We start from the raw sequence: 24,657 nt of genomic DNA, 5'->3' as shown, positions 1-24,657 counted from the left end.
TTTCCGCCCAACGTGGGGCTCGAACCCACGACCCTGAGATTAAGAGTCTCATGCTCTACCGACTGAGCTAGCCGGGCTCCTGAGTTTTGGCTTTTTCCACTATTTTTTCACTGAAAGAATAAATTTATTTGAACTTTTAAAAGAATGTTTAATTATCCAAGAATTAAACCGGTTTATTTTCTGTAAAATATAAAAATAGGAGCAAAAAAATCCCCCCAAAAATCCCTCAAAAATCCCCCGAAATCCACCCCAAAAATAAAAAAAATCCCTCAAAAATCCCCCGAAATCCCCCCAAAGCCCCCAGGCCCTTACCCAGCTCTCGGCAGCTCCGGTCCCAACCCGCGCCCCGAGTTCCCTTAAATCCCTGAACGGCCCCGGATCCCCGGGAGAGGCCGAACAATGTGGGGAACAGCTGGGCAAACACCTGGAGAGACACCTGGGCAAACACCTGGAGAGAGAGACGGACACACAGACACCTGGGCAAACACCTGGAGAGAGAGAGGGACACACAGACACCTGGGCAAACACCTGGAGAGAGAGAGGGACACACAGACACCTGGGCAAACACCTGGACAGACAGAGGGACACACCGACACCTGGGCAAACACTGGAGAGACAGATGGACACACAGACACCTGGGCAAACACCTGGACAGACAGATGGACACACAGACACCTGGGCAAACACCTGGACAGACAGATGGAGCGCGAAATTCCTGGGATCAGAACAAAATCTCCTCTTGGGGCTCAAATTCCCATTCCCAAGGTTTTGGGTTTATTGCTGTTTTTTTTGTCTGTTTCTTTGCAGGGGCTTTTAAACTGCTAATCGACGGTAATTTTTAAAAATATAGAATAATGATGGTAGTAAAAAGTTAAAAAAAAAAAATTAAAAGAGGTAATAGCTGAGGGAAAAAATTTCAAAATGGAATAGTGATTTCTGAAAGGAACAATCATTCTCACGGAGTAAAAATAGGAAAACCCTATAGGATAAATAGTAATAGTAATAGTAATACTACTACTACTACTACTACTAATAATAGGAACTGTGATGATAATTAATACGATTGTAATTATTGTATTTTAAATAAGGACAATAGTTTACAAAATAAAAAGGATTTAGGAGAAGAATACTAATTTCAAAAAGGACTTTAGGAAGAAGGAAATAATAAAAAATGGAATAATAATTTTAAAAATAAAAATAAAAAATAGGGAGTGATAAGAGAAGAATAATACATTAAAAATAAAATAATGTACATGATATAAATATAAATAAAGAAGAAAAAAGATCTGATTTGGGTAATGAGGAAAGAAAAAGCGACCTCGCCCAACGTGGGGCTCGAACCCACGACCCTGAGATTAAGAGTCTCATGCTCTACCGACTGAGCTAGCCGGGCTGGCGGGAGCGGGAGCTGCGGCTCGGGGAAACCCGAGCGGGAAAACCCGGAGCGGGAAAACCGGGATCGGGAAAACTCGGAGCGGGAAAACCGGAATCGGTAAAACCGGGATCGGTAAAACCCGGATCGGTAAAATCCGGATCAGGAAAACCCGGAGCGGGAAAACCGGGATCGGGAAAACCGGGATCGGTAAAACCGGGATCAGGAAAACCCGGAGCGGGAAAACCGGGATCGGAAAAACCCGGAGCGGGAAAACCGGGATCGGGAAAACCCGGAGAGGGAAAACCCGGAGCGGGAAAACCGGGATCGGTAAAACCCGGAGCGGGAAAACCGGCATCGGGAAAACCCGGATCGGTAAAACCCGGATCAGGAAAACCGGGATCGGGAAAACCCGGAGCGGGAAAACCCGGACTAGGAAAACCCGGAACAGCAAAACCCGGATCGGTAAAACCGGGATCAGCAAAACCCGGATAAGGAAAAGCCGGATCAGGAAAACACGACTCGGCAAAACCGGACCGACAAAATCCGGATCAGTAAACCCGGCTCAGAGAAACCCGACTCAGCAAAACCCGGCTCGGGCCGGGAAATCCGCGAATTTCGAGGATCAGATCAGCTCCCGCAGAAGCTAAAAACCTTTAAATTCTATTTTTTAAAAATTTATAAACCCCCAAAGCGTTGCTCCCTTTTAAAAACTTTTTTTCTCTTTCTAAAATTATTATTATCATTATTCCTTTGTCGACTACTATTCCCCTTTTCACAAATTATCCATCCCTTTTTCTTTCCGAGTTAAAAAATTGTTTTTCAAATTATAATTTTGGACAAAAGAGCCATTCCCTGACCGGGAATCGAACCCGGGCCGCGGCGGTGAGAGCGCCGAATCCTAACCACTAGACCACCAGGGAGCCGAAATTCCCTTTTTCTGCCCCAAAACACAACCGGGACCGAAATTTTGGGTTAAATTTGGTGGGAAAAATATTTTAGGGTGAATTCAGTGAAAAGAAGGAGATCCGGCGTGTTTCCCCCCCTTTTTCATTCCCTATTTGTTTAATATTCCTTTAAAAATTATTATTCAGTTTTTATTATTTCATTCCTCTTTTTAATTTTTAAAAAAGGGTAATTATTAACAGGGTAGAATAATAGTAGTTAATAATGGTAGAATAATGGTAGCTAAAAGTAATAGGAAATAAAAATTTTAAAAGGCATCATAGCTGAGAGAAAAAGAATTTCAAAATGGAATCACTATTTCTGAAAGAAACAATCGTTAAATCGGATAAAAATAGGAAAACAGGGAACAATAAAAAATAAATTAAAAAAACCCCAAAGAATAGTAATAATAATAATAGTAATAATAATAAGAATAATTTTAAAAGGAGCCATGATGATGACAATTAATACAACTTTAATAATTATATTTTTAAAGGGACAATAATTTACAAAGTAAAAGGGATTTTTAAAAGGACTAATAATTTTCAACGAGGACTTTAAGAAGAATGGGAAATTAAAATATGGGGGAAAAATCTGGAACAATGGGAAAATAAATAATGGGAAATTTTCTGGAACAATGGGAAAATAAAAAATGGGAAATTTTCTGGATCAACGGGAAAATAAAAAATGGGAAATTTTCTGGATCAATGGGACACCCGGAGCCAGAACCCGCCCTGGGATTTTTTTGGCCGCTCTCCCAGGTCACGTCCCCGGAACAAACAAATCCCTCCAGGGACAGCGAGGGGAGATTTTCTGTTCCACCTTTTCCTCTCCGTCCTGGCCGGGAATTGATGGATGGAAATGAGAATTATCCCCTCCTGCTAATTGATAATTTGGGGTTTTTTAATTTTTTAAGATTATTTCCTCTCTGGGAAGCCAACCCAAAAAAGATATATAAATATATTTCTATCTATATCTCTATCTATATTTCTATTTCTATTTCTATTTCCATTTCCATTTCTATTTCTATTTCTATTTCTATTTTTATTTCTATTTCTAAAGATATTTATAGATTGTTTTATATTTATATATATTTTAATATACATATGTTTTTAAGGTTTTATATTTTATATATCTTTTTTATTGTATTTATATTTTTTCTATATATATTTATAATATGTATATATATTTAAGCCGGGAGGAAAGCTGCCACCGCACCCCGGCAGCTCAGAACCCCCCAAAACAACCCAGGAATTAAACCCCAGAGGGCGAGCGGCTTAAAAAAAGAGAAAACCCCCAAAATTCCGGTTTTCTGCCCCAAAATTTTGTGTTTCTGCCTGGTTTCGAACCAGGGACCTTTCGCGTGTGAGGCGAACGTGATAACCACTACACTACAGAAACCTGCCTGTCCCAATTTGGGGATGAGTTTTGGGCTAATTAACACAAAAAGATTAATTATCTTTTTTTTTTTTTTTTTTTTTTTTTTTTTTTTTTTTTCCTGGTAATATTTAATTTTAAAAAAAATTAATTTTCTTTTTTTTTTCTGGCAATGTTATTGTGACAATTAACAAAAATATTAATTTCCCTTTTCCTGGCGATGTTTTCGACATCCCTTGACCCTTTTTTCCCTTCCTTGCCTGGAGGATTTTCTCCCCACAGGAGCGCCCGGAACTCCCCGGTTTGGATGGGGGGAAGGAATTTCCTGCTTGAAACCGCCCCAGACACCCCAAAATACCCAAACTCTCCCTTCAAACTCAAAGTTATTCTCTCCAGTCGGCCAAAATCGAGTTTAAACCGCTCGGGATTGTCACAACACGACCCTGCAAGGCCTGGAAAAATAGAGGGGAAAAAAAATAAAAACAAAGATAAAAATAAAAATAAAAGTAAAAATAAAATAAAATAAATAAAATAAAATAAAATAAAATAAAATAAAATAAAATAAAATAAAATAAAATAAAATAAAATAAAATAAAATAAAATAAAATAAAATAAAATAAAATAAAATAAAATAAAATAAGTAAAAAATAAAAGTACCAAAAGTCTCTTGTTTCTGCCCGGTTTCGAACCGGGGACCTTTCGCGTGTGAGGCGAACGTGATAACCACTACACTACAGAAACCATGGGGACACCCAAACTTGAGTTTTTTCTGGAATTTTAGGAACCCAAATTCCCCCCTCGGCAGCTCCCAAAATCCCTGAACCCCGTGACAAAAGTTCCGCCTATTTGGGGCTCCTTTTGTCGCTTTTAATTCGCTCCTTTTTCCCTTTTAATTCCATTTAATCGCGCTGAAAAACGCGAATAAAGGGAAAAAAAAATCAGGGAAATGTTTAAACTCCCACAAAAAATAATTCCAAAATCGCCGGGATTTGTCTGATTCCGAACCAGGGAATGCGACATCGGGGACAGCGGGGATTAAAAATGATTTAAAATTCTAATTTTTGAGGAATTCAGTTACATTTTATAATTGTTTTGCTGGTGGGGAATTGAATCTGGGAGGTGAAAACGGAGCATCGTCACCACCAGGGAGGATAATTTAAGGATAAATCCTATTATTTAAATTAATTTCGCTGTTCTCATTAAATATATTTTATAATTTCTATTGCTTTCCTGGTTTCGGTTGATTAGTTTATTAACTCGAATTATTAATTTGGGGTTTTTTTTGTTTTTTTTTTTTTTTAATGGAATTTTTGGGGGATTATTTGGTGTTAAAATTCGGCGGAAACGTTGAATTTTGGGGGATTATTTGGTGTTAAAATTCGGCGGGAACGGTGAATATTTTGGGGGGATTGCTTGGTGTTAAAATTTGGCGGGAACGGTGAATTTTGGGGGATTATTTGGTGTTAAAATTTGGCGGGAACGGTGAATTTTGGGGGATTCGCGGATCCCTGGTGGTCTAGTGGTCAGGATTCGGCGCTTTCACCGCCGCGGCCCGGGTTCGATTCCCGGTCAGGGAACAGCGCCGCTGATATTTTCCTAAAAAACCCTAAAAGAAATAAATTTCCCCAATTCCAGCCGATTTTGGGTGGATTTCTTGTTACCTCAGCAATCCCCACAGTTCCGTGCCAGTGAATTTCGGGAGATCTGTTTACCCCGGTTCCCCAAATCTTTTTTGGGTGTACGGACATTTCTGGGGGCTTCTGCCCAAAAAAACCTTTGTCGGCAGGGAAAATATTGACCCTCAACTGAATTTTGGGTTTTTCACCAGCGCCAGGCAAATGAGCAAAAATTAAAGAGATTGGTGCCCAAAACACACTTTTTTATTATTATTTTGGCAGCATCGCCATGCAGGAATTTTGAGGAATGTAGGGACAAGAAAAGAATTTAAAATAATTAAAATTTATGTTTCAGGGTGTTGTTTCTGCCCGGTAAAAATTATTAAAAGTGACGTTTCGGGAGCTGTTTCTGCCCGGTTTCGAACCGGGGACCTTTCGCGTGTGAGGCGAACGTGATAACCACTACACTACAGAAACGCGCCTGGGTTCCGATCCTGCCCCTGCCGGGCTCGAGACACAAACACAAAATACAAATAAACAAAAAATTAAATGAAACAAAAGAGAAAAATCGCTTTGCCCGCAGAACTCCAGCAATAATCCCCGTATTCCTTTATTTATGTGCGTATGTATTCGTTTATTTATTTATTTATTTATTCATTTTTACCCCTGGAACTCCAGCAATAATTCCTGAATTACTGAATTTTTTAATTGATTGATTGATTGATTGATTGATTCATTGATTGATTTTTACCCCCGGAATTCCAGCAATCATTCCTGAACTGCCGAATTTATTTATTTGGTTGGTTGTTCATTTATTTATTCATTTTTACCCGCGGAACTCCAGCAATAATTCCCGAATTCCTTTATTTATCTATGTATGTATTCGTTTGTTCATTTATTTATTTATTTTTACCCGTGGAACTCCAGCAGTAATTCCTGAACTCCCGAATTTTTTTTCTTTTTTTTTGTTCATTTATTTATTCATTTCTACCCGCAGAACTCCAGCAGTAATTCCTGAATCCCCGAATTTATTTATTTGTTTATTTCTTCATTTGTTTGTTTGTTCATGTATTTATTCATTTCTACCCGCGGAACTCCAGCAGTAATTCCTGAATCCCCGAATTTATTTACTTGTTTATTTATTTGTTTGTTTATTTGTTTATTTATTTGTTTATTTGTTTGTTCATTTGCTTATCCATTTCTACCCGCGGAACTCCAGCAGTAATTCCCGAATTTATTTATTTATTTGTTTATTTGTTTGTTCATTTGTTTATTCATTTCTACCCGCGGGACTCCAGCAGTAATTCCTGAATGCCCGAATTTATTTATTTATTTGTTCATTTGTTTGTTCATTTGCTTATCCATTTCTACTCGCGGAACTCCAGCAGTAATCCCCGAATTTATTTATTTATTTGTTTATTTGTTTGTTCATTTGTTTATCCATTTCTACCCGCGGAACTCCAGCAGTAATTCCCTAATTCCCGAATTTATTTATTTATTTGTTTATTTGTTTGTTCATTTATTTATCCATTTCTACCCGCAGAACTCCAGCAGTAATTCCCGAATTCCCGAATTTATTTATTTATTTGTTTATTTGTTTGTTCATTTGTTTATCCATTTCTACCCGCGGGACTCCAGCAGTAATTCCCGAATTTATTTATTTATTTGTTTATTTGTTTGTTCATTTATTTATCCATTTCTACCCGCAGAACTCCAGCAGTAATTCCCGAATTCCCGAATTTATTTATTTATTTGTTTATTTGTTTGTTCGTTTGTTTATCCATTTCTACCCGCGGAACTCCCGACACTGCGGGCTGAGTTTCCCCCGGCACGTTCCGCCCGCCGCAGTTTCTGTTTTTATATCAAATATCCACAGGGTCACATTTGGAGCCCCCGATCCTCGCAAGCCCGGCTAGCTCAGTCGGTAGAGCATGAGACTCTTAATCTCAGGGTCGTGGGTTCGAGCCCCACGTTGGGCGGGTTCCTTTTTTCTTTAATCATCCAAATCCGAATTTTCCTTCGCTTTTATTTTACACTAAGTTTAAAATTATTTTTATTTTAGAGTTATCACTCCTCCCTTATCGTTCCCCATTTTTCTTTTATTGCTCTTAAAGTTATTATTCGATTTTTTTTATTATTTCTTAAAGTTCTGCTTTGAAATTATGAATTCTCTCCTAAATCCTTTTTATTTTTTAAATTATTGCCCCTGTTTAAAATACAATAATTACAATCGTATGAATTGCCATAATAATGGTTCCTTTTATTATATTATTATTATTATTATTACTACTATTGTTATTATTATTATTATTACTACTATTGTTATTATTATTATTATTACTTTTATTATTACTATTATTATTACTATTATTTATTATTATTGTTAGTATTAGTATTAGTATTAAATAATTTATTATTATATATAATTTATTTTTATGCCGTGTTCTCCTGTATTTATTCCATGAGAACGATTGTTGCTTTCAGAAATCACGATTCCATTTTGAAATTCTTTTTCCTCTCAGCTGTTGTTCCTTTTTAAAATTATAATTTATTTTTATTTTTAACAACCATTGCTATTTTATCTTTTCAATAATTAGTTTTATTAGTAGTTTAAAAGCTCCCCACAGAGCAACAGACAATAAAAATAAAAATAAAAATAAAAATAAAAATAAAAATAAAAATAAAAATAAAAATAAAAATAAAAATAAAAATAAAAAATAAAAAATAAAATAAAAAATAGAAATAAAAATAAAAATAAAAATAAAAAAATAAAAATAAAAATTAAAAATAATAATAAAATTAAAATTAAAAAATAGAAATAAAAATAAAAATAAAAATTAAAATAAAAATTAATATAAAAATAAAAATAAAAATAAAAATAAAAATAAAAATAAAAATTTAAAAAAATGAAAATGAAAATAAAAATTCAAATAAAAAATAAAAATACAATAAAAAAAAAATAAAAAAATAAAAATAAAAATAAAAATAAAAATAAAAATAAAAATAAAAATAAAAATTAAAATTAAAATTAAAATTAAAATTAAAAAAATTAAAGATAAAAATAAGAATAAGAATAAGAATAAAAATAAAAATAAAAATAAAAATAAAAATAAAAATAAAAATAAAAATAAAAATAAAAATAAAAATAAAAATAAAAATAAAAATAAAAATAAAAATAAAAATAATTTTAAATCCCCGATTTCTCCACTTTTGCCCCCGATTCCCGCCGTCAGGATGGCCGAGTGGTCTAAGGCGCCAGACTCAAGGATCTCCTTCCCTCGGGAATTCTGGTCTCCTCGTGGAGGCGTGGGTTCAAATCCCACTCCTGACAGCGACAACTTTTCAACAAATTGTCAAAAATTTTTCCCTTTTCCCTGCCGTGCTTTCCCTTCTTCAAATCATTATCGCTTCACAAATAATTATTTTTATTTCCGCTTTTAAACTGTTACTTCCTTTTATAATCATTATTCCCCTTTTCAGAGCATTCATTTCTTCCTAAAAATTATTTTTTTCCCTCCAAAAATTGCTATTCCTTTTCCAGTTATTATTCCCCTTTTAAAAAAGCATTCACCCCCTTTTTTCAAGTTATTATTCCTGTTTTCAAATTATTGTTCCTTTTTCAAATTCTATCCTCTTTTCTATACTGCTGTTCTTTTAAAAAATCTTGTTCCTTTTTGAGATGATCCCTGCAAATAATCCTAATGCATTTAATCGCCATTATTTCCTTATTTTAGCGCGGCTCCTCAGCGCATTTCATATAAAGACAATTTTTAAAAATGCAATTAGCGTTACTGCTGCTTTATTTATTAATTTTCTGCTCAATTAAAGACGGAGCTGGGTGGAAGGGGACGCTCTGCGACAAGGGAGAGTCACAAAGAGGGGACAAGGGGGGAGAGTTTGGGGTTTGGAGATGTTTAAGTATGAAGAAATTTTAAAAATAATGAAAATGGAGGAAAAATGAGTCATTCCCTGACCGGGAATCGAACCCGGGCCGCGGCGGTGAGAGCGCCGAATCCTAACCACTAGACCACCAGGGAACCTGCGGAGAAACCCCCCCAGCCTGCATTGCGAAAAGGGAACAGGCGATGGATTCCGGGGTGGGACCCCAAACGGGTCCCGGGACTGGATCCTGAATGAGACCCGACCCCAAAACACCCCGGAGAATGAACCCCAGAACCCCAGAACGTGACCCCAGTAAACCCCAGAACGTGACCCCAATAAACCCCAGAACGTGACCCCAGTAAACCCCAGAACGTGACCCCAAGAAACCCCGGAGTCCGACCCCAATGAACCCCGGGGGTCTGATCCAAATAAACCCCGGGGGTCTGAGCCAAATAAACCCCAGAACGTGACCCCAGAAAACCCCAGAACGTGACCCCAATAAACCCCAGAACGTGACCCCAATAAACCCCAGAACGTGACCCCAATAAACCCCGGGGGTCTGAGCCCAATAAACCCCAGAACGTGACCCCAGAAAACCCCAGAACGTGACCCCAATAAACCCCAGAACGTGACCCCAGTAAACCCCAGAACGTGACCCCAGCAAACCCCGGGGGTCTGAGCCCAATAAACCCCAGAACGTGACCCCAATAAATCCCAGAACGTGACCCCAATAAACCCCAGAACGTGACCCCAGTAAACCCCAGAACGTGACCCCAATAAACCCCAGAACGTGACCCTAGTAAACCCCGGGGTCTGACCCAAATAAACCCCAGGGTCTGACTCCAATAAAATCCGGGGTCTGACCCCAGTAAACCCCAGGGTATGGTCCAAATAAACCCCAGATCTGACCCAAATAAACCCCGGGATCTGACCCAAATTGGGGTGAAATACAAACAATAAATCGTCTTCTGCACAGTCATATTGATTTGCTATCCAGGAGACCGGCTTTTTCCCGCACACCCGGGTTGCTTTTCCAGTGTGACAATCGATAAAAGATTCGCGTTAACCATAAGAGCCTTGGGGCTCGCACAAACCGGAATACACAGCTCTGAAATTAAACACGCCGCTAAAGAAAGGAGAAGACACGATTGTGTTTCACTGCCAAGGCTTGCGGCGCGGCTGGCCCCGGTTTATTCGGGCCGGGCTCAGGGGCACAGCGCCAGCTCGCAGCCCCTGCCCAGGCACAGCAGCGGCAGCAGCCGCTCCCCCCCGAAGGACGCGGCGGGGAAGGCGAACACGGGCGCGGCGCCGCGCGGGTCCCAGAACGCCACCCGGCCCCCCTCGTAGTCCAGCAGCACCCCCAGCACCTCGGGGGGCTGCGGCAGCGGGAGGGGCACGCTGGGCGAGGCCAGCGCCTGGCAGCGGCTCCCGCACTGCCCCACGGCCCAGACCCCGCGCTCCGGCCGCACCCGCAGCCGCCCCTTCCTCGCCACCGACTCGCGGGCCACCCCCAGCGCCCAGGCGGCCCCGGGGGCCACCCGCACCTCCCAGTAGTGGCGGCCCGAGGAGAAGCCCTGCTGGCCCAGCACGCAGCGGGAGGAGTCGAAGCGCTTGGGGTGCGCGGGGACGGCGCTGCGGGTCTCCCCCCAGCGCACCCGCTTCAGATCCTCGGACAGCGAGAGGCGGGGGTGCGCCGTGTCGGGGTCCAGGGTCAGGCTGGCTGCGGGGAGGGAAGGTCTCACCCTTCTGGAGTTTTGGGGTCGGGTTTGTCCCATCTGGGTGCTCCAGGGATGGTTTGACGTGTGTGGGATTGGGAGAGAGGATGGGCACACCTGGCTCTGGCCCCTCGGGAGTTTTGGGGTCGGGTTTGTCCCATCTGGGTGCTCCAGAGATGGTTTGATGTGTATGGGATTGGGAGAAGGGATGGGCACATCTGGGTCATCCTTCAGGAGTTTTGGGGTCGGGTTTGTCCCATCTGGGTGCCCCAGGGATGTTTTGATTTCCGCGTGAGGGATTGGGAGAGTGGAAACCCATCAAAGGGAATTTGGTTGGAGTGAGGCTCTGGGGTGCGGGGGCTTTGCTGCTCACTGGGGAGCGTCCCATGGATCTCCTCTCTTCCGGGAAGTATCTGCGATTTTCCCCTTCCAGGGGCGGTTTCCCAAGGTGACACCGGCCCAGCACTCCCACCCCCTCCCCGACCCCCGGGATTTCCGTACCTCGGTATTTCTGCAGCATCTCCCTGAGGGGGGCGTTTCCCTGGGGGGGCTCCGTGGGTTCCTCTGCCGGCTCGGGGGGCGCCTCTCCCGGCTCGGGGTCACTCTGTGTCTCCAGCCTGCAAAGGAGACGGAGATTTTCTCCACAGAAATAGGGAATGGAGACTCGAAAAGCCCCTTCCTACCCAAACCATCCCAAGTTTCCAGGATTTTATAATTCCATTCCTCCCGGGTTTTGGGGAGGTTTTTGGGATCTGCTCCTCACCAAGGAGCTCCTGGAGAACATTTGCTGACCCAGCCACGGCTGAGGAGTTCCTGACGGTGAAGATTTTCTCCCAGTGGAAATCAGGGAATAAAAATGACATTCTTTGTCCACTTTGCTCCTTCCCGCCTCCCCGTCCCAAGGGGACACGAGCAGGTCTGCTAAAGGATGCGGGACTCGCTCAGAATTTAACCCCTCCCTGGTTCTGACAGGCTGGGGAGGAAGAGCTCGTCCCTCCAGGAGCGGGGAGGTTTTCAGACGCAGAGCTGGAGGTGCCTTCGCCCCCAGCACCTGACCCAGCACCAAACTGGAGCTTTGTGCTGTCCTGGTCGTGTGCTGTCACCGATTGTTGGGGTTCTGGAGCCCCCCAGCCGCGGGGACAAAGGACAAGAAGGCGGCAGGGGCGCAGGAGAGGAGCCACGAACCTGCTGAGGGTGTCTGTGCTGTCCTGCGGGGGAGAGAGACACGGATCAGAGGGGTGGGCACGGATCAGCCCGCGGCGGGCAAACTGGGGGGCTCTGGGGTGGTCCCGGGGCGCTGCTGGGCCTGAAGGGGCGATTCTGGCTCTGCGGGAATCCGGGTGAGGTCACGGCAACCTGGATGAGCAGTTGGGCATCATCCCCCCGGCAGGATGGGCGTGGAGGCTGCTAATGAGCCCCTCTGCTAATTTGGATACGTGACTGTTGGGGTGTTTGGGTGTTTGGGTGTTTGAATGTTTGGCTGTTTGAATATTTTGACATTCCAATGTTTGCATTTGTTGATATTTGATTGTTTAATTACCGAACCAGCCCCGAGTTGGGCTCAGGCGGGGATTTTGGTGGCGATCTTGAGGCAGGGAGAGCTCTGGTGGCTTCCTGCTGTGCACAGGGGCTTGGGGGGGCTCACCTGGACAGGTGAACCCCGGTGACCAGTGGGATGACTTCGTGGGCACCGAAGGAAGAATTTAGGGGGAAAAAATTTGGTTTTAAGAGGATTTTTAGTATCTCCAGGTTGGACGGGGATTGGAGAAGCGCGGCCCGGCCGGTGGTGTCCCTGCTGTGCTCCAGGTGCTCTGTAAACCCCTCCCGGGATCTGTTTAGGATCTGTCTGCCCCGGTGGCCCCACAGGTGGCCCCACAGGTGGCCCGGGGCTCTCCGGGTCTCACCTGCAGCAGCTCCCAGGGCGGCTGCTCGCACTTTTCCTCCAGCTGGCGGATCTGCCGGCCCAGGGCGGCGATGCGCTCCGAGAGGCGGCCGATGCTGCGCTCCTGCCGCCGCAGCACCTCCCGCTCCAGCTCGGCCAGGCGCTCCAGCAGGAGCCGCTCCTGCCCCGCCAGCAGCTGCTGCAGCTCCCGCACCCCGGCCCGGACCCGCTCCCGCTCCGCGGCCACGCGCTCCTGCACCAGAGGGGATTGAGGGGCGCTGGTCACCGACACAATTCCCGGCATCTTGACAAGCCTGGGGAGAATCGCGACTTTTTTTTTTTTTTTTTTTAATTTTAATTTTTTTTCCAATTCTGGGCGGGGATTGCTAGCAAAGCGTTTTCTCACGGCCCGCAAACTTTGCACCCAAAAGGCTCCAGACCTTTGGACGAGGGAAGATGCGAAATAAACCCATAAACAGATTAGTCAGCGGCGGGGATCAGGGAGAGGGAGAACAAGGCAGAAAGGATCGGGCGATTCCCGTTTTCTCTGTTAATGGGGGATCTGGGAATGTGAGCAGTAACCCGGTAAAACCCAGATTTGGGTCGGATCCCGGGTAGGAATTCCCCGCGCGGGCGCTGACGGGCGCAGGTAACTCAGGTGCGCCCCAACATCCATCCCGCGGCGTCACTCACCAGCAAATCCAGGCTTTTTCCTTCCTCCGCCGCCTTCAGCCCCACCATCCTCTCCCTCCTGTCCCTGAGGACCCGCGCCTGGGCCTGGAGCTCCTCCTGCGCGGGGGAGAAGCAGCGGGTGGGTCCCGGAGCCTCCATCCCGGGGCGCGGGGAGCGCGGCGCCACCGACGGGACGCGGAGAAAAAAAATCCAAGGCGAGGAAAACCTGCCTCACCTGCACTCCTCCTCCTCCTCCTCCTCCTCCTTCTCCTCCTCCTGCTCCTCCTGCTCCTCCTCCTCATCCTCTTCATCATCCTCCTCCTCCCTCACCCCAAGCACACCCGCCCCTGTCCCACCTTGCGCTCCTACGCCGCCCCCTCGATGGGCACGGAGACCAACGGGAAACGGAGAAAAAAATCCACACCTCGGCAAGGAAAACCTCGCTCACCTGCACTCCTCATCCTCCTCTTCCTCCTCATCATTATCATTACCATTATGATTATCATCCTCCTCATCCTCATCCTCCCCCCACCCCGCCCGCTCGCACCTTTCTCTCCTGCGCCGCCTCCTCGATGGGCAGGGCGGGGTGCTCGCGGTGCTGCGGGGACAGGCGGCACCGGCGGCACACGGGGCTCCGCTCGTGCTCGCAGAACAGCTTCAGCCCCTCGCCGTGCCGGGGGCAGCGCGGCGCGGGCTCCCCGCCCAGGCTGAGCCGCTGCGCCGTGCGGATCAGCGCCGCCAGCTCCCGGTTCGGGCGGAGGCTCCGCTGCGGGGCCGCGTCCCGGCAGCGCGGGCACGCGAAGCTGTCGCGGGAGCGCGCCCAGCAGCGCTCGATGCAGGCGCGGCAGAAGTTGTGGCCGCAGTGGATGGACACGGGGTCCTGGAAGAGGCCGCGGCACAGCGGGCACGAGGCTGAGGCGCGGAGGGAGCGGGGCTGGGCCATGCCGGCACCGGCACCGGCACCGGGAACGGGAACGGAATCAGGACAGGGACCGGGCCGGTTCCGCTCGTTCCGCCGCGGCCGCTCCGCCTCCTGCTCAGAACCGGCACCGGGACCGGGCCGGTTCCGCTCGTTCCGCCGCGGCCGCTCAGCCTCCTGCTCAGAACCGGCACCGGGCCGGTTCCGCTCGTTCCGCCGCGGCCGCTCCGCCTCCCGCCGGTGCCGCGGGCCCGGAGCGGATTCGCTGCTGAGATGAGCCGGGCTTAGCGCCGGGCGTGGCCAGGCGTGGTTCAGCACTAACCCGCCTCTAATACCGGGCTTAGGACGGCCTCTAGTACCGGGTTTAGGACGGGTTCTAATTCCGGACCGCAGCCGAGCCGGACCGGGACAGAGAATCCCCCTCCACCGGCCTCGCCTTCGAAGGAGATTAAATGGAAATTAAACTTCCTCCGGCTCGGCCGGGATCCCCCACTCCTCCTTCGCTCCCTTCTTCCCAAAATCCACCCGGGGAAAGCGCCAGGCGGCCCCGGGGCTCCGCTCGGGGCTCGAACCGGCCTCGTTCCGCTGCTCCCAATTCATTCATTTTACTTTTATCAACCCATAAATTTAATTTAGGCACGCATTCAATTTGATTTACTCCTAGTTCATTAGTTGAAGGCGCGGCCGTGCGCACGGAGCTCGGAGTAACTCCCGGCCCGGCCCGTCCTGCGCTGCTCATTCCCGACAATTCAACATTCCCGGTGAATTCCTGAATTCCCAGCACCCCCAGCCCCGTACGTGCAGCTACGAACATTCTATTAAAAACTCTTTTATTGTTCCTTTCACTTCTCCTTTTGCACAGGAAATCGTTTCTCTCACGGCTCGGGGCTGAGCCGCCGACCACAGACTTTCCTATTTTTAACTTTCTTTTGTTCCGAAAGCCCCCCTGGACCACTAGGAGCCCCCGCCCCCCCCCGGCGCGCCGAGGCCACCGAAACTCGCTCGTGATGCTTTTCTTTTTATTATTTTATTTTCCTTTTTGAGGAAATGGGTCCAAAACTCACCCGCCGTTAATTCTGTGCGGGAGTTTTTTGGGGTTCCTGTGCTCGGAACACTCAGACCGAAACCTGGGGGGCGGCTTCGTGCTCAAAACACCTTTTTTTTTTTTTTTTTTTTTTTTTTTTTTTTTTTTTTTTTTTTTGTTAATCTGGGGCTACGGTTATTTTGTTGGGGGGTGCGGGGAGTTGGGATGGACCGAGGTCCCCCTTTCCGAGCAATTTCCCTCCTTGATGAACCGGATTTATCACCGTGAATTCCCCCCGGCCGCGGGCTCAGGAGCGAGCTGGAGGCTCGGGTTGAACGGACAAGGATTTGTCCAGTGCCAGAGGAAAGGAAAATCAGTAAACCAAGATTTTCACTGCCAGATTTTGTTCAATTGCTTTAAGGTGCAGGTGGATCCAGAGCTGGGAGCAACCTCACCGTTCCAGGAAAAAAAAAAATCCGAATTAAAAAAAGTCAAAAAGTTAAGAAATCATTTTTTTCAATCCACATTTTAATAAATCTAAATAAATTTTTAAAACCCTACATTAAAATAATCTAAATAAACAACATTTTAAAATCTAAACATAGCCAGGAAAAGGGCCGGGTTTTTCGCCGCTCTTGCTCTCGAGGCATCCGGCAGATAAAGGAATTATTCTGGCTGGAAATCGCGGAAATCAGGCGCTGATTCCCCAGACAGAAATTCCCACCCCTCTTCCGTGGGGTCTCACCCCGGGATCCCCTTCCCAATGCTCGCTCCTCTCCCGGGAATTCCGCGGCCCGGGGGGGTTCAGCGCGGCCCGGGGGAGAGGCCGGGAGGGGTTTGGCTCCCGCAGGGTGGGTTTGGCCGCCGAGGGGCGGATTTGGATCCCGCAGGGAGGGTTTGGCCCCCGTAGGGCGGGTTTGGCCCCCGCAGGGCGGGTTTGGCCGCCGCAGGGAGGGTTTTGCCCCCGAGGGGCGGGTTTTGCCCCCGAGGGGCGGGTTTTGCCCCCGCAGGGCGGGTTTTGCCCCCGCGGGGCGGGTTTTGCCCCCGCAGGGCGGGTTTGGCCCCCGCAGGGCGGGTTTGGCCCCACAGGGCGGGTTTTGCCCCCGCAGGGCGGGTTTGGCCCCCGAGGGGCGGGTTTTGCCCCCGCAGGGCGGGTTTGGCCCCCGCAGGGCGGGTTTGGCCGCCGCCCGCCCCCCGGGGCCCGCTCCGCACCCCGCGGGCATGGCCGCGCTCCCGGGCGAGGCCTCCTGCCCCATCTGCCGGGAATTCTTCCGGGACCCCGTGTCCATCCACTGCGGCCACCACTTCTGCCGCGCCTGCATCGAGCGCCGCTGGGAGTGGCCCACGGGCGGGTTCGCGTGCCCGCGGTGCCGGGACGCGGCCCCGGAGCGGAGCCTCCGCCCGAGCCCGGAGCTGGCGCGGCTGCTGGAGCTGGCCCGGCGGCTGAGCCGGGGGCAGGCGCTGCGCCTCGGCCCGGAGGAGGAGGAGGAGGAGGAGGAGGAGGAGGGGGAGGAAGGCTGCCGGCGGCACCGGGAGCCGCTGGAGCTTTTCTGCCGGGAGGACGCGGCCGCGCTGTGCGCGATCTGCCGCGAGTCCCGGGCGCACCGCCAACACACCGTGCTGCCGCTGCCCGAGGCCGCCCGCCTCTACAAGGTACGGGCACGAGGGGGTTAAAATGCTCCCAAAACCGCGGGAATTGCGCACGAGGCGGGGAAAGAAAGCCGGGGTCTGGTGGGGCTGGGAACGAAAGTTGAGCTTTGTCTGAACCTGGTAACCATCGTATGATAAAAAACACGATTGTTAAATATGATGATTGTTCGGTAATCGGATAGAATAATTGTTTAATCGACACAAGAATAATAGGAAAGGATGTAAACCTTACACGAATGATGGGAAGGGATGTTTGGGGCTCCTGATGAAAACCACAAGGACACGCGCGCCCCGGTTCTGCTCTCGCTCTTTTGCTCGGTCCCAGCCCTGCCCCTCTCCGGGCAATCCCCAAATCCACAGGAAAACAGGAGCGGGAATCTTTTCCTGGAGTGGGAATCTTTTCCTGGAGTGGGAATGTTTTCCAGGAGCGGGAATGTTTTCCAGGAGCGGGAATCTTTTCCTGGAGTGGGAATGTTTTCCTGGAGCGGGAGGAGAAGCGGAGCTGCTCGCACCCCACCGCCCTGCGCACAGCGTCATTGTGAAACTGTCCCCACCTCGAAAATAAAAATTATTTTTCGTTCCCTCAGGAGCAAATCCAGGCTCGGCTGCAAACCCTGAAGGAGGACAGAGATAAACTCCTGGAGCTGCGGGAGACTGAAATGAGGAGAATCCAGGAGTATTTGGTAAACGCTCTGGAGAGGAAGAGTGGGGGGTCCCACGATGGATTTGGGGGGGGGGATCGTCCCTGGGGAGGGGCTGTGTCTCCCCCCCCACTCACCCCGCTGCGCTCCCGCCCGCAGGAGGAGGCCGAGGCGGAGCGGAGCAGGATCCTGTCCCGTTCCCGGGAGCTGCTCCTCGCCCTGGAGGAGCTGTCGCGGCTCCGCCTGGAGCGGCTGCGGCGCCTGGAGCGCGACATCGGCAGCGCGCACGAGGAAACCGCCACCGGCCTGACCCAGGAGATCTCCCGGCTGGAGGAGCGCGCCCGGGAGCTGCAGGAGAAGTGCGAGCAGCCTGCCAGGACCTTCCTGAAGGTGAGCTGCCAGGACCTTCCTGCAGGTGCCTCCTGCAGTGACCTGCCAGGACCTTACTGCAGTGACCTGCCAGGACCCTCCTGCAGTGACCTGCCAGGACCTTCCTGCAGCCGCCGGGCAGTGGGGGGTCACGGCCGGGGGGAAGCTCGGGGGTCTCTGGGGGCCCCGTGATTTGTTAGAGATTCACCGAGTCCCTTTTCTCCCTTCCAGGACCTCAGCGGCACCTTGAGCAGGTACGGGCGGGATTCGGGATTCGGGATCTGGGATTCGGGATTCGGGATTCGGGATTCGGGATCTGGGATTTGGGATTTGGGATCTGGGATTTGGGATTTCCCGAGTTCCTCCTCCCGCCCCGGGCTGGGATCTCGGGCTTGGCCGCATTCAGACCCGAATTTTCGGCGTTTTGTGGCCAATTTGGGGTTTTTGGGGGGTTTTTTTGGCCGATTTGTGGCCAAATCCCCGATGGAGGGGCCTGACCCCATCCCCAAAACTCCTCTGCGGGAATTCCCGGGCTCGGGAACTCCTGGAATTCCCGAAATTCCCGGAATTCCTCATCCTCCTCCCGTCCCGCTGCAGCCTCGGGCAGGAAGAGCCCCCGGTGCTGCCGCCGCCGCTCCCGGAGCTGGGAACGAGAATCCGGCGCTTCAGGGAGGAAAATCTGCCCCTGGAGGAGGCGCTGGGGAGAATCCGAGGTACCGGGAGCGCGCCGGGGTGGAGAGATCAACTTAATTTATTACGGATATAAATTGGATTGATTTTATGTGTATTACACACTTATTACGTGCGTGTGAAATCGTGGATTGTGCTTGCTTACTTAGAGCTGTATTTTACTGCAGTTAGTTTAATTAGTTTAGTTTAGTTCACTTAGTTTTTTTTTTTTTTAGTTAGTTTAGTTTAGTTAGTTTAGTTATTTTTGTTATTTTAGTTATTTTAGTTGTCTCCGAAAATTTACACCAGTAAAATTTTATATCAATAAAAATAATTTCTCCCTTTTTCAGACCTCCTGGTGTTCGAGCTGCCCGAGAAAAGTGAGTCCGGGATGGGGAGGATGATGAGGGCGGGGATGAAGGGATGGTGAAGGAGGAGGATGAGGGAGGATGATGATGATGAAGGGAGAGTGATGAAGGAGGATGATGAAGGAGGATGATGAGGGTGGGGATGAAGGGATGATGAAGGGAAGATGAAGGCGGGATGAAGGATGATGATGATGATGAGGGCGGGATGAAGAATTGATGGATGATGATGATGATGATGAGGGCGCGATGAAGGCCGATCCATGAACCGCCCCCCCCGCAGTGCCCGTGACTCTGGACCCCCGCACCGCCCACCCGCAGCTCCGCGTGGCTCCCGACGGGAGCAGCGTCAGCTGGGAACCGAACCGGGACCGACCCGAACCGGGACACGAACCCGAACCGGGATCCGAACCGGGACCCGAACCCGAACCGGGATCCGAACCGGGACACGAACCCGAACCGGGATCCGAATCCGCACCGGGATCCGAACCGGGACCCGAACCCGAACCGGGACCGGAACCCGAACCCGGAACCGAACCGGGGCTAGAACCGGGACCCGAATCGGGACTGGAACCGGAACCCGAACCCGAACCCGACCCCTCGGTGCTCGGCCGCGAGAGCGTCACCGCCGGGCGGCGCTGCTGGGACGTGCGGGTGGCACCCGAGGGGTCCTGGGCGCTGGGGGTGGCGCTGGAGACCCCCGGGAATGGGACAGGGACCCCCGGGAGTGGGGCTGAGACCCCCGAGACTGGGACAGGGACCCCCGAGACTGGGGCAGGGACCCCCGAGACTGGGACAGGGACCCCCGGGAGTGGGGCTGAGACCCCCGAAACTGGGACAGGGACCCTCGGGAGTGGGACAGGGACCCTCGGGAGTGGGACAGGGACCCCCGAGACTGGGACAGGGATCCCCGGGAGTGGGACAGGGATCCCCGGGAGTGGGGCTGGGACCCTCGGGAGTGGGACAGGGACCCCCGGGAGTGGGGCTGAGACCCCCGGCGCCTGTTCAGAGACCCCCGTAGCCGGTTCGGGGACCCCCGGGTGGGAGCTGTGGTCCGTGGGGCTGTGCCAGGGCCAGTTCTGGGCTCTCAGCTCCCGGGAGCGAATCCCGCTGTTCCCGGCGCGCTGTCCCCGCGCCGTGCGGGTGGCCCTGGACTACGAGCGCGGCCAGGTGGCTTTTTTCGACGCGGACCGCAGGAGCCTCATCTTCGCCTTCCCGGCGGCCGCGTTCGGGGGGCGGAGGGCGCGACCCTGGTTCCTGGTGTGGGGCGAGGGCTCGCGGCTGGCGCTGTGCCCCTGAGCCCCCCAAATCACCCCAAATCTGGGGGCGCGCGTCGGTCCCGCCCCGTCCTGCGCCGCCCCAAACCCTTTCCTCCCTTCGTCGCCGGCTTTGGATGAAGTAAAAACCCGAATTTTACTTGGTTTAATTTCTTCTCCCTCTGATCTTTGCTGCTCCTGGATGCCGGGATGTTTTTCAGGGACACTCTCCAGGGACACGGGACAGCAGCGAAAATTTTCAGGGACATTTATTCAGGGGGGCACAGGACACCAGGGACACCTTCAGGGACACTTTCGGGACACTTTCAGGGACACTTTCGGGACACTTTTGGGACACTTTCAGGGACATTTTCGGGACACTTTCAGGGATACTTTCGGGACATTTTTGGGACATTTTCGGGACACTTTTGGGACACTTTCAGGGATACTTTTGGGACAGTTTCAGGGACATTTTCGGGACACTTTCAGGGACACTTTCGGGAACATTTTCGGGACACTTTCGGGGACATTTTTGGGACATTTTCGGGACACTTTTGGGACACTTTCGGGACACTTTCGGGACACTTTCGGGACACTTTCAGGGACATTTTCGGGACACTTTCAGGGACACTTTCAGGGACACTTTCGGGACACTTTCGGGACACTTTCAGGGACATTTTCGGGACACTTTCAGGGACACTTTTGGGACACTTTTGGGACATTTTTGGGACACTTTCAGGGACATTTTGGAGACACTCTCGGGACACTCTCAGGGGCACAGGCGCAGCTGGGACCCCGCCCCCACCACCCAGAGCCAGGGCCGCAGCCCCTCCCCGCCGAAAGCCACGCGCGAGAACACGAACAGGACCCCCCCCCCCTCGGCGTCCAGAAACGCCACCGAGCCCCCGGCGCAGTCCAGGTGCACGCTGACCCTGCGCGGGGGCCAGCGCGGCGCGGCCGCGGCCGCCCGGCGGTTTGGCCAGCGCGGGGCCAGCGGGGTCGCCTTGCGGGCGGTCAGCGCCCGCAGCTGCCCCCCCCAGCGCTCCAGCCCCCAAATCCCCCCCTGCGGGCCCAGGCTCAGCCGCCCCTTCCTCCGCACCGACTCGCGGGCCACCCCCACGGCCCAGTCGCCCCCCTCGCCCACCTCCACGTCCCAGCAGTGGCGGCCGGCGGCGAAGCGCTGCTGGCCCAGCACGAAGGGCCAGTAGTCGAAGCGCTCGGGCGAGTCGGGCAGGGCCCGGGGCGCGGCCCCGCGCCGAACGCGCTTCCCGTCCGCAGACACCTCCAGCTCGGGGTGCGCCGTGTCGGGGTCCAGGGTCACGGCGGCTGCGGGCGGAGAGGGACCCCGAGTGTGGGGGAACAGCGATTCGGGATGGATCACCCTTGGGATGGACCCCGAATGTGGGGGAAGAGCGATTCGGGATGGATCACCCTTGGGATGGACCCCGAGTGTGGGGGAAGAGCGATTCGGGATGGACCCGCCTTGGGATGGACCCCGAGTGTGGGGGAAGAGCGATTCGGGATGGACCCGCCTTGGGATGGACCCGGAATGTGGGGGAACAGCGATTCGGGATGGACCCGCCTTGGGATGGACCCGGAATGTGGGGGAAGAGCGATTCGGGATGGACCCGCCTTGGGAGGGACCCCGAGTGTGGGAGAACAGCGATTCGGGATGGACCCGCCTTGGGATGGACCCCGAGTGTGGGGGAAGAGCGATTCGGGATGGATCACCCTTGGGATGGACCCCGAATGTGGGGGAACAGCGATTCGGGATGGACCCGCCTTGGGATGGACCCGGAATGTGGGGGAACAGCGATTCGGGATGGACCCGCCTTGGGAGGGACCCCGAATTTGGGGTGGAACACCAGTTTGGGATGGACTCCCCTTTTGGGATGGACCCGCCTTGGGATGGATCACCTTTGGGATGGATCACCCTTGGGATGGACCCAAATTTGGGGTGGAACAGCAATTCGGGATGGACCCATCTTGGGATGAATCACCCTTGGGATGGACCCCGAATTTGGGGTGGACTCCCTTTTTGGGATGGACCCCCCTTTGGGATGGACTCATCTTGGGATGGACCCTCCTTTTGGATAGACCCCAAATTTTGGGTGGAACACCAGTTTGGGATGGACTCCCCTTTTGGGATGGACCCATCTTGGGATGGACCCCAAATTTGGGATGGACCCCCCCTCTTGAGCCAGACCCCCCTTTTAGGTCAGACTTCCCCTCTTAGGCCGGACCCCCCCTTTGGGCCACCTGGGCCACCATCAAACCCCCCCAAATTTGGGCAACCCCCGGCCCAGGGCGTTTCCCTGGGAATGGACCCAAAGGAGTCACGGGAGACCCTCAAAAACCGCCCCACAATTTTATGGGAATGCCGTCCTTGAGGCGGAAAAAGCCGAGTTTAACCCCAAAAATCCCCACAGCAACAACGGCAACAGAAATACAGAAAAATGAACACCGAGGAGAGGGAGGGGAGAGGCGAGGTGGGAGGAAAACGAGCAGAGTCTGCCCGGCTGGCTGGGCCGAAATAAAATCAAATTAATGCAAACCTCCTCGGGCCACCCCGATTTTCAAATTTTCTCTTTTTCCCTTCCTCCCTCCACCCCCCGGATCTCCCTGCGAGGTTTCTACTCCAGCTTTTATCCCACGGGGGAAGGGCAGCTCAGCTCGTCCAGCTCTCCCAAAACTCGGTTTAAATTTGTTTTTAAATTTGTTTTTCTCCTGCTGGGTACCTTGGAGCTTCCTCAGGGTTTCCTTCAGGGCGCTGCTCCTCCACGAGAAGTGACAAACTCGCTCTTTCCAGCCCCGCAGCCGCCTCCAGGCAGCTGGAAAGTCACTTTCCCACACTGAAAATAATAATAAAATAAATAATAAATAATAGATTTCAAATAAATGAAAAATAAATAAAACCAGCCAACCCCCCGACACTTCTCAGCACGACCAGGGAGGTTTCGGGTTTTAATTTCTGCCTTTCTCTAGAAAATCCAGGAGATAAAAGGCTCAAAGGCCAATAAATTTAATTCCCTGTTGGATTCATCTCCTTTACTTCTATTTTTTTTTTTTTCCAATGAGGAAGGAAGGAATTTTTGGGGAGGACTGGGCTGGAAAGAAGAGCCAAGAACTGTGAATTATTTTGGGATTTCGGGACCAAACCCCCGCGTGGATCAGCGCATCCCAAAACCGACCGAGGATGAGCCGCGAGCGGGAGTTCCGCGCTCCCCCGACCTTGGGAAAACTCTCGGGAAAGGATTTCCAGCGAGGCCACGAACCTGCTGATGGAGCTTTTCACATCCTGGGGGGAGAGAGAGGAGAGGCAGCTCAGCCCGAGACCCCCAAACCGCAGCAAAGCCAATTTTGGGGGGACGCAGGGAACCTCCAGCCCTCCCGAAGAGATTTAATTCCCTTTTTTTTTGTCTTTTCAGGCACAAAACGGGAGAATTCCCTCACCGGCTGCTGGTTCTTCTCTCCCTGCCCCTGCGCCGCCGTGTCCGCCCGCGAAACCTCGGGGGTTTTTTTTCTGCCGCTTCTCCAGCTCATTTTTCAGATCCTGCAGCTGCGGGGGCGAGAGGAGCTCAGGATCCCCCCGGAATCCGCAGCCCCAAATCCAAGCGGGGATTTTAAACTAAAAACTCGGGGTGGGAAAATGCGGAATCCGGATTGAAATCCCGAATCGAATTTCGGTCCAGTTCTGCCCAAACCCGCGCGGTGGCGGCGCCTTCCCCCCCAAGGGGCGTCCCCGAGGGTCCCCAAATGTCCCCGAGGGTCCCAAAATGTCCCCGAGAGTCCCAAAATGTCCCCGCAGGTGGCACCCACCAGGTCCTCCAGCTTTCCGCGCTCCAGGGCCGCTGTCCCGGGTGGATCCGGGCTGGAATTCCTCCTCTCCTGTCCCGGGTGGATCCCGGCTGGAATTCCTCCCCGTGGATCCTCCTCTCCTGTCCCGGGTGGATCCGGGCTGGAATTCCTCCCCGTGGATCCTCCTCTACTGTCCCGGGTGGATCCGGGCTGGAATTCCTCCCGGGTGGATCCGGGCTGGAATTCCTCCTCTCCTGTCCCGGGTGGATCCGGGCTGGAATTCCTCCCGGGTGGATCCGGGCTGGAATTCCTCCTCTCCTGTCCCGGGTGGATCCCGGCTGGAATTCCTCCCGGGTGGATCCGGGCTGGGCTGAGCCTGCTCTCCAGGTCCCCCCTCCTTCTCCCCCTCTCCCGGTTTTTCCTCATCAGAATTCCAGGATTTCACCCCCGGAGCCGCTCCCTGCCCATTAAAACCCAAATTTTCGCTCCCCGGGCCGGTTCCGGG

General features: G+C 51.3%; 3 protein-coding genes across 3 annotated transcripts; 1 reads left to right on the top strand and 2 right to left on the bottom strand.

The window, feature by feature from the left end:
* Positions 1 to 10,397: 10,397 nt before the first annotated feature.
* On the bottom strand, positions 10,398 to 14,427 carry LOC306815990 (E3 ubiquitin-protein ligase TRIM11-like; the record flags this gene model as incomplete). The annotated part of the gene is made up of 7 exons (XM_079332497.1): positions 14,009 to 14,427; positions 13,483 to 13,578; positions 12,812 to 13,042; positions 11,928 to 12,115; positions 11,671 to 11,825; positions 11,409 to 11,546; positions 10,398 to 10,912 (listed from the first exon to the last, which is right to left on the bottom strand). The coding sequence occupies exons 1-7, from the start codon at positions 14,402 to 14,404 to the stop codon at positions 10,398 to 10,400; spliced, it is 1,719 nt and encodes a 572-aa protein (XP_079188623.1). The 5' UTR covers positions 14,405 to 14,427.
* A 2,171-nt stretch (positions 14,428 to 16,598) lies between these two features.
* LOC306815989 (tripartite motif-containing protein 10-like) lies at positions 16,599 to 20,403 on the top strand. The gene is made up of 8 exons (XM_079332496.1): positions 16,599 to 17,057; positions 17,642 to 17,737; positions 17,855 to 18,085; positions 18,296 to 18,318; positions 18,662 to 18,777; positions 19,084 to 19,113; positions 19,382 to 19,972; positions 20,120 to 20,403. The coding sequence occupies exons 1-8, from the start codon at positions 16,626 to 16,628 to the stop codon at positions 20,395 to 20,397; spliced, it is 1,797 nt and encodes a 598-aa protein (XP_079188622.1). The 5' UTR covers positions 16,599 to 16,625; the 3' UTR covers positions 20,398 to 20,403.
* Positions 20,404 to 21,123: 720 nt separating this feature from the next.
* Positions 21,124 to 23,206, bottom strand: LOC306815983 (butyrophilin subfamily 1 member A1-like; the record flags this gene model as incomplete). Its single annotated transcript, XM_079332488.1, is given in 3 exon segments — positions 21,124 to 21,680; positions 23,093 to 23,167; positions 23,170 to 23,206. Coding segments are annotated over 3 exon segments (669 nt in total), but the record flags the coding sequence as incomplete, so codon positions are not given.
* Between the last annotated feature and the right edge of the window lie 1,451 nt (positions 23,207 to 24,657).

The sequence above is a fragment of the Erithacus rubecula genome (genome assembly GCF_903797595.1).
Source record: "Erithacus rubecula genome assembly, contig: scaffold_322_arrow_ctg1, whole genome shotgun sequence".
Classification (NCBI taxonomy): domain Eukaryota; kingdom Metazoa; phylum Chordata; class Aves; order Passeriformes; family Muscicapidae; genus Erithacus; species Erithacus rubecula.
Note: the sequence above shows the minus strand (reverse complement) of the source record. Positions and strands in the feature narration are given on the sequence as shown.